At 41.2% G+C, this 9,822-nt stretch overlaps 1 protein-coding gene across 1 annotated transcript; it reads left to right on the top strand.

Moving 5' to 3' along the window:
• The first annotated feature begins 576 nt into the window (after positions 1–576).
• Positions 577–1,279, top strand: LOC127756963 (uncharacterized). Its single transcript, XM_052282356.1, has 3 exons — positions 577–893; positions 965–1,081; positions 1,156–1,279. Exons 1-3 carry the CDS (start codon positions 577–579, stop codon positions 1,277–1,279), a joined length of 558 nt encoding a protein of 185 aa, XP_052138316.1.
• Positions 1,280–9,822: the final 8,543 nt, after the last annotated feature.

The following is a 9,822-nucleotide window of genomic DNA, read 5'->3' as shown; positions in this document are numbered from 1 at the left end:
AGACATATGCTATGATAATATAGCAAAAATGGTAAGTGAATCAGCAGATGCAGTGAAATGTTTACATAACAATCATAAGCTATTATGGTATAGGTGCGCTTTCATCCAGAAATTAAGTGTGACTACATAACTAGTAATATTGCTGAGTCATTTAATAACTGGATTAGAGACCACAAAGACTTGCCTGTTGCTGACCTTGCTGATAAGATTAGAGAAATGATCACGGTACTTTGGAACAAGAGAAGAAATATTGCATACAGGCTACCTGAAGGCAGGATACTTCCAGCTATAATGCATCAGCTGAAGGCAAATACTAGAGGCTTGGGACATTTGAAAATTGTACCATGTTCTAATTGGAGTGTAGAGGTGTGGGACAAGAGCAGCAACGTTGAGAGGCATATTGTCAAGTTACACCAAAGGACCTGCACATGTCTTGAATGGCAGCACACTGGTAAGCCATGTCAACATGTATTGGCCTATGTAACCTGCCAACGGGGAGTTGACCTTGAACAGTTTGTGCATGACTATTACTCGGTGAATAGATTCAGGGCTGCTTATGGAAGAGAGATTAAGCCGATGACAGACAAAACTCAATGGCCACAAGTTGACCTACCATTTTTAGTTGGTGCGCCTCTTGCTAAATTACCTTTTGGAAGACGAAGGAAACTAAGAAGGAAGGGATGGATGGAAGGTGGCCACAAGAAAAATGGTTCCAAAGATGATCCATTTACCAACGAGGGTGAAGGTGAGAAGGGAGGTGACAACGATACTGCTCCAACAAATGGAAAGGGAAAGAAGATGATCAGAGGACCTATGACTTGCAAAAAATGCGGAGAGAAAGGCCACAGGCAAGCTAGTGCCAAGTGGCCACTCAATGAGACAGCAAAAAAGAGGTAAGGACTGATTTTATTCATCAAACAACTTGAATGAAAATGCCAATATTAATTTATTTGATTACTTGTAGGAAGCGTAGGCAACCTAGGAAGAATGTTACAAAAGCTGCAGCAGCAGAACCTAGCACCCCACGGAGGCCGACTAGAGAAGAAATCCTACAGGATAGTCCAGGAAGGCTCACCAGAAGGTAAGAAATATTAACACATTTACTGTATATTAATTTTTCCAAACATCTAATTGTCGTATCCTATTTATGTTTAGCAAGCTTGCGATGTTACTACGAGAGGGTACATCTTCACAATCCGACACCACTAGTCCCGTGAGGATGCCTACCGCGGCAGCACCAAAAAAGATGACTCTAAAGAGAAAGCTACATATTGGTTGAATAATTTTAGTTGTGATGAGATGTAAACTCATAGTTTATTTCATATGACTTGGATCTCATTTGGAACTAAATTATTGTCACGCCCGGAATTTCTATCCAAAATTCCAAACGCTTACATGTGTGTGAACCCTCGTCCAGAAATCAGCCGAGGCACACAATAACAAATTGATAATAGAGTACAATTATTACTCTAATTAATAAGCGAATAAAATGTCATTACAGAGGTAGATAGTTCCTCTCAATTAATAAAGATCTAAGCAGCGGAAAAAAAAAAAAGATAAACGGCGCAGACGACTCCACTCCACAGGCAGCTTGACCAGGGCTACACCTAATCCTCCACACCATCAGCATCACTGTAGAACTCCTCCTCTGATGAATGATTGCAAGGTGAGTATATGACATACTCAGCAAGCCACGCAGCAATTATGCAAGTGCACAGGATAACAAAGGATGGCATAGTAGGGTTTCATTTGCATAAACAGCATTTAATAGACATTTCAGAATTTAATAAAACAGTTAAGTAATAATTAAACATTATTAATCCAACGCTATACAACATACCCTGTTGCATAGGCCCAACCATTCTGAACAACCATCCCGGCTGCACAGTTCTATCTCCAAACCAGGAATATACCATTCCAAACCAGGAGCTAATCAAATTATTACTAGTCATAGCATCTTTTATTATGATGAGAAGTGTGAAACTAATCACGAAAGACATTGTTAGACCCGCCCATAACCGCGGGCACGGCTATTCGAATAGTTTTACTCTGACCAGAGGTGTACCACTGTACCCACAAGACACAGCCCAACGACATGTCACCATGCGCCTTGATACCACCACGGTACCTCAGAAAGGAGCTGTGACAGTACCCCTCGCACAACACAATCCACCACAGCGCACCGTTCCTGGATCATAATCACCCCCTTATAAACAAGGCATGGACTCCCCAGCGACCCCCGTGGGCTTATCTCCGCCACTTCTCAGTCTGCTGCCCCGCAATGAACCATGCTATACAAAAGGTAAAGCCGTTGCCCACGCTGGCTTGTGGTTGGCACGGTTAATGTTTCACAACCGAAACTCGTGAACCAGTCCTTAATTGTCATGAGCACGACCATCAAAACCATGTGCTCACAACCCACCATTATCAGGTTTTAGTTGGCAAATTAATTAATTAACCAATCATGATTAACCATCATGAGTTATCATTAAGCCATCATTAAATAATAGTGAGTCATAAGTTATCCTAATAGTGTGCTAAAGTTTCTAAGCATGGCTAAGCAATCACATCTAATATCTAGCTGAACTGATATATAAAGCTCAACTAGTCAATTTATAATAACCCAAGGTATCAAGGAATAAAGTAATCAAGAACAAAAGGGCTATAACAAACAATAGGTTAATTCCACCCAATGACATTCGAAAATAAATGCAATAGTTGAATAGAAACAATAGCTTTAAACGGGATCAACATGCTCAAAGGGTTGTTTGGGATCTGTGTGACTTGCCTTGCTGGCCTCGGAACTCCTCAAATTCTTCTCCTGCGAAAACGGACTCTCCGGAAACGTCGGAATCTAAACAGAAAAGAGCAAAACACCAAAACAGCACATAAACAAGCATGAACAGTACATGTGGATATTTTTAACATGTAGATCTCAATTTTAGAAAAATTTAGAGACTTGAACCAACTAAATCCGAGCTAAGATGAATTAGTTATGAATTTTTAAAGATTAAATCGGATTAAAACACTTATATGGATTTTAATTGAATTATGACGCAATAATGAATTATTTTTGAAAAGGAAAAGAGGATTTATTGCGTCAGCGGCTAGGGTTTGCGGTGGACCGGGTGCACGGCGACGGTTCACGAGATTGGACAGCCGAGATCGACCCATCCAAAACGAACGGCCGAGATCGACCGGTCCACGGCCGGACCACGGCGGACGGCATCGATGACGTTAGCGATGACGTCATCTCCGGCGGCGACCGACCCGCGCGAGCTCGCCGGCGAACGACGGTGCGGCGGCGCGAACGGAGAGCACCTACGGGTAGCGGACGGCACAGCGAACTCACCGGTGACCAAAGAAGCGACGGAAGAACAACGGACGGCGACAGCGGCGAAGAAGAAGCGGCGGCGACCTCTGGCTTGACGACGGCGACGGTGTTCCGGTGGTCGACAGCGACGGCGGAGGGGCGGACGAGGACGGCGACGCGACGGCGACCACGACGGCGGCCTTCCCGAGCGACGGCGACGACCGGAGCGACGGCGGCGCACGGCTGGAGCGACGGCAGCGACGGCGGCGCTAAGCTACACGGTGCTAGAGCTCTACCGGCGACGAGAGGCGAAGGCGAGGGTAGCGACGGGTAGCGGAGACACCGGGGATCCTTTTATAGGGGCAAGGACACGGCGGCGAAGGCCCACGGCGGCCGGCGACGAGAAGGAAAGTCTAGGGTTCGGAGGAGAGAGACCGATCCGATTCGACCTCGAATCCACGAATTTCCAAACGATTTTAGCCGATGGTTCCAAAAGAGAAAAGATAGAGGAGATCGAGAAGATCATTTCCCCTCTATCGATTTCATCGGAAACAGAAAGGATCGGCCGGATTTGGAAGGAGACGGCGGCAGCGCGGCGCTAGGGTTTCGGGCGGCGGCGGCTCGAGGAAGACGAAGAGTCCGACAGGTGGGCCCCACCTGTCAGCGAGCGGGAGCGCGCGCGCGAGCGGCGGCTCGGCTGCGGACTGGGCCGGCTTGGGCCAAAGAGAGAGAGAGAGGGTTTTGGTCGGCCCAAAGTCAAAAGAGACTTTTTAAAACTTTTTCCAATTTAAATTATTCATGAAATGCAATTCCATTTATTAAAAATACTTCCTTAGCTCAAATAAATCCCAGAAAAATCTAGGAATTATAGAATTAAGCAAAGTATTTAATGAAATTTTATCTGGCCCCATTTTATATTGGAATTTATTATTTAAAATTAGATCTTCTCTTCTAGGCTTTTAAAATCATTTCTAATAATTCCAATTAAACAACAATTTATATATTTAGGATTTTTAGTGTGTGACAATTATGGTATTCTAAGATGAACTTGTTTATGCTAGAATCTCGGTTTTATGAGACAAGCTTGTTTGTGCAAAATTCATGGTTTTATCTATTACTTGTAATTCAGATCTCCTTGTAATTGCGTATGGATCATCTTTGATCATCTTTCATTTATTCATTGGGTTAGTGCTGCAATTTTTATGCATGATTGACCATGTACAATACAATATTTGGGGCATATGCAGCTGGCAGCTGGCAGCTGCAGCAAGTTCAAGAGTGGCTAGCAGCTTACCAGCCATCCCAGGCGAGCCAGTGCTCTAGCCATGGACAGACGGCGGCCGGCCAGCCATCCCAGGCTGCAGCCATCCCAGGCTACGGCCACCCAGCTAGCAGTGTGGGAGCACGTCAATTGAAGCCCTGAGGGCAATACGGTCACATCAATAGTTGAGAAAAGTGATTAAAAGGACCAAATGTCATGTAAACAGAGTGCCAACGTTTCAATGGTCGTTTTAGCGAAGTCGACGATTGGAGTCCTATAACTGCGAAGCGTATTGTTTGGAGTCCTATAATTGCAATTTTCTCTTTGTTATCCCTACAACTCGAGCGGCATTAGTAGTTGAGATCTCTTAATAGTTGGTGGCTGGCTAATTAGCGCATACGGGGGAAGGAAGTCGTGAGCACGGGGGAAGGAAGAAAGCGATGGATTTTTTTCCCCCGTTATTCGTTCCATATCAGAAAAAAAACCTCCATGCCTCTTTCGTTTTTCTTTTCATTTTTTTTTCTAGAAACAATTCCTTCTACGCGTGTTTTTTCTTCTCATTTTTTTTTACTAAAACAAACATAGTTGAAAATTTTTAAATCAAGATTTGAAATCTTTTCAAGTTAGGTTCGAAAATTTTACATATTTTAACGATTATATTTATATTTGAAAACTTTCAAGTTAGATTTGAAAATTTTAAGTCTAGATTTGAAATTTTTTCAACTCAAATTTAAAAACTTTCAAGTCCAGGTTTAAAAACTCTCAGCTTGGATTTAAAAACTATTAACTAAAAATTTGTTTTAAACTTTTAACTCAGATTTGAAATTCAAGTCAAGATTTAAATACTTTCAACTTAAATTTTTTAAAAAAATTCAACTCAGATTTTAAAACTTTCAAATCCAGACTTGAAAAAAATTCTACTGAAGATTTGAAAACTTTCAATCTAGTTTTTAAAACTTCCATCTCAAAATTGAGTTGAAAATTTTGAAATTTGACTTGAAAGTTTTTGTAGTTTGAGTTGAAAATTTTAGAAATTTGAGTTTAAAGTTTTAAATTTTGGATAGAGTTTTTAAAATTTTAATTGAAAGTCTTAAATATATTTGAAAAGTAAAAAAAAAAGCAAGTGAACGTGATACGGTTAATTACCCGCAGAAGGGAAAAAATCGGAATGAATGATGTTAGAGCATGCCCAACAACTTCCTTTTCCTATTCCCAATCCTATGATTTAGAGAATTTTGGTTAAAAATCAGATCCAACAGATTTTGTAACGATTCTCCCAATATCTCTGGTTCACTGGTCCGGATATATCGTTCCTCACAGACAGAAAACCGATTCCATTCCCCTTTCTTCCTCGTCGCTCTCTGGCGCGCGCCAGGAAAATGTTCCCGCGCCCTCGCTCCTCGGTGACGAGCTCCTCAGTGGCGGCGCCTTCTTCCTCGGTGGCTGCTGAATGCCGCTGCTGCTATGTGCAGGATAAATTGATGCTGCTGAATGGATATGCATTACTGTCGTTTTCAATCTTATTGTACTGTATCGAATTAAAAGAGTTCATGGGCTTGCTACAGCATCTCCTTGGTGTTCTGTTTTTTAACAAATCGCAGCAGTAGGACACCGGTTGGCTGGCTGGTGATGATGGCGCTAGGTCACGGCGGCGCAGGTGCGGGGAGGAAGAAGTCGATCGGCACTGGTGCGGGAAGGGAGAAAACGTACGTGCGCAGGTACTGAACTCGGCCCCACCTTGCTTATGTGGCAAACTAACAAATGATAGGGAATTAATTTTTAGGCTTCTCTTAGAGGATGGGGTCATTGTTGGGCCCAATTTTTATTTTGGTATTCCTAATTTAAATTTTTTGGGAATCAAATATGGGTGATTGTTAGGCATGCTCACTAATCTGCGTCTAATTAGGTGCTAATCACGTTTTTTTCCCGTTTCTGACGATACTCCAGTAAGGTTGTTCGCTCCACGTGTATATGTGTGAAAAAAAAAACTAGCGCGTATGCGCTAATTAGCTATCGCGGCAACAATGGACGACGTCCGAGCTGGACAGGAGACTTCGTTGATTTCGAACGAAGTAAATTAAGGTTCAATTAATCATTTGAGAAGACAATTAACCAGATCACTTGGAAATTTCACGCTTAACTACAGATAAGGCGTGCTTAATTAGATTCTTCTTTTGTGGCTGCAGAAGTCTCGTTCTTAGATTTTATTATGGAGATTATCCAAAACAGTGTCAGCCAGTTAAATGTTTAAATATTAATCCTTCCCAAGCTAGCTTTACTAGCCAGGACCTCAGGTGCTACCGAGACTCTTGTAACCACTAGGCTACATGCCCTTTCGTAGTTGTGGGTTTCATTGTAGAGCATTTGACAGCTCATCTTATTTGAATTTTTTATTGTTAGTATTTTTATAATTATTAGATAATAAAACGTGAATAGTATTTTATGTGTGACTTATTTTTTTCTTAATTATTTCATAAATTTTTTAAAAAAAACAGATGGTCAGTATGTTGATTTTCTTTGGAAATTTGTTGACGAATCAATGCTTCTAGTTAGTAGAATTGGGTTACATACTTCTCTCACGTATGACGACAGGGTGGAATTTATTAGAAAAAAAATTGACAGTTTCAACTTAGGTTACCAACTTTTGGTGCAACTTCCTTGTCGATCGTACTTTTGTGATGACGTATAGTGCCGATTCTTGGATGTCCCAAACAACTTCAACACGAGCCTTTTATTAGGGATAAAAACGGTCAGAAATAGTCGGAAACGGTACATTATTTTATTACTTTTTTCGAAAACGACCGGAAACCGTAAGGAAATTTCCATGTTTATGAATTCATCTATTTAGTATCAACGTCAATGCCACGCTGACAGAAATTAAAAAAACTAAATTTTAAAAACGGTAACATCGATAAAAATATTATTATTATATTAGTTTTGTGGAAACGGTATCGGTACGGTCGGGAAATTTTCATACCGTTTTCACCCCTACATTTTATGCAGGAGGCACGAGCCATTCTTTTAGATAGATTCAGTGCTTTGAGCAGAGTCGGCGAGAGCTCTCCCAGAGAAAAAGAAAGTGCTCTTTCTGCACCTCCAATGGCTTCGGTTGCCGGTAACTGGAGGTGGAGTATATATCATCTCGTAGTAGGGTTTATCCAATTCTTTTTTAGAGTGTGTTTAGTTCACACTAAAATTAAAAGTTTGATTAAAATTGAAACAATGTGATGGAAAAGTTAAAAGTTTATGTGTGTAGGAAAGTTTTGATATGATAGAAAAGTTAGAAGTTTGAAGAAAAAGTTAGTAACTAAACCATGCCTTAGTTCTTTGCTGGTTCCTGCATGGTGCAAGAGATTGTTGGCATCGTGTTGTCTTGTCCCATCATCAAGCCATGGATTCCTGCTATTTCCTTTCGTGGCTTTTGGGCTCCAGATCGCTCACGTCATCTTCAACGCGAAGAGTGGCAAATCTACATCGCAGTAGGTTGCACCCACCATCGTCATTGCCTCCGATCCGACGAGTCACGTACAAGGATGTACGTCTTTTTTTTTTTGAGAACCAGGAATATATTAAGGCTTAGAAACAAAGTACATATTTGAGATTACAAGTGGAAGACCTAAAGAGGTCTTTGAGACGTTTTGCATGACAACCTCTTTGAGGATAGGCTAAATGAGCTATATTTTGGCAACTGTGGACTAAATATCCCTCCTGGAAGAGGACTTAGCATCTTTTGCTAATTTGTCAGCCATCTTGTTTAGCTCTCTGGATATCCATCTGACTTGAATTAGATGAGTAGGAACCGAGGAAATAATCTGAGACCAGAAAGGTCTTAAACTCCAGTGACCAGGTTCCTCCACGAATCTCCTTTTTTTAGCCGTGTCAGCAATTGTGGCATTATCTGTTAGGAAGGTGACACCTGAAAAATTGAGAAACATAGCAATTTGCAAAGCAAGATACAAAGCAGTGAGTTTAGCTTGCAAGGCAGATTGAGCTTTATTAGATAAGGCTTGAATAAAGATAGCACTATGATTTTGAGGATCATGAAAGAAAATTCCTAAGCCAGTCCTGCCACTGTCCCAAGCAGCATCAACATAACATCTAATTCCATCAGGGATGTTGTCAGCTCTTCTTATATTTCCCATTGGGTATTCAATGACCTGCAAATCAGATTGAGAAGCAACCTGGGAAAAAGAATTGATCATAGCTTCAGCTAAATAATTGACTTGAGAAGGTTCCCTGAAGATTCCCTGAAATTTAAAGTCATTTCTAGCTTTCCAAAGATTCCACATAGTGATGAAAAGAGTGCTCAGACTAATTTTGCAGGGGCCATTATTAGTAATAAAGGCAATGAGAGAAGGAAGATGAGGATTCACATGAAATCTATCTAGATCAAAATTATAACCAGCAATCATCTAAGTGAGTCTACTGAAAGGGCAAAGGAAAAGGAGATGAAAATCACTTTCAGGCATGCCACATCTACAACAAGCAGCAGGGATATCTTTGATACGATGATTTAGTCTAAGAGCAGAGGGAAGGGCTTCTCTAATAAATCTCTAAGCAAAAACCCTTACTTTAGGGGGAATATTTTTGTCTTTCCAGATGGCCTTGATTAAGGCTAAGGATTGAGAGTCTACCTGCTGGAGGTTCTGAGCCTCACCATTATAGATTTCTTTGTAAGCACTTTTTGAGGTGCACCGCCCATTCTTAGTGTGCTTCCAATAGAGCATGTCATTTGAGTCATCTTGCATCAGAGGAACCTGCAAAATTTTTTGAACAGCTTCTTCTACAAACAAAGAACTGAGCTTCTCACTGTCCCATTCCCTTTCATTATTCCACAAATGTGCAACTTTAACAGGAAGCTGACTAGGCATGGGGTTAGTTTTTATGTAATTGTAATGTCTTCCTTAAGGTCACACCAGGGTTGATTCCAAATTGAAACGTTCCCATCCCCTAATTGCCAAGTAACAGAATGTTTAAGAGCTTTCCTAATACTTAAAACAGAACTCCAATAAGCAGATTTAGAAATGTTTCTAGGAGCATCCCAAAAGAAGGAGTTAGGAAAATATTTACCTTTAAGAATCAGAGCAATTTGTTCCTGAGGTTCAAAGATTAATCTCCAGGCTGAGTGGAGGATAAGACTTTTGTTGACAGCTTGAATGTCTCTTATTCCAAGACCTCCTTCATCAATGGGCCTCCATATGTCTTTCCAAGCTTTCAGACACAAAGGATTTTTTTTCCTGTCCTTCAC

Source organism: Oryza glaberrima, chromosome 12 (assembly GCF_000147395.1).
Source record: "Oryza glaberrima chromosome 12, OglaRS2, whole genome shotgun sequence".
Taxonomy (NCBI): Eukaryota; Viridiplantae; Streptophyta; class Magnoliopsida; order Poales; family Poaceae; genus Oryza; species Oryza glaberrima.
Note: the sequence above shows the minus strand (reverse complement) of the source record. Positions and strands in the feature narration are given on the sequence as shown.

Excerpts from the sequence above, each read along its gene's own strand:
- LOC127756963 (XM_052282356.1), top strand. The coding sequence starts at position 577 with ATGACAGACAAAACTCAATGGCCACAAGTTGACCTACCATTTTTAGTT. Across the intron at positions 894-964 it reads AATGAGACAGCAAAAAAGAG|GAAGCGTAGGCAACCTAGGA; the intron begins GTAAGGACTGAT and ends GATTACTTGTAG. Across the intron at positions 1,082-1,155 it reads CCAGGAAGGCTCACCAGAAG|CAAGCTTGCGATGTTACTAC; the intron begins GTAAGAAATATT and ends ATTTATGTTTAG.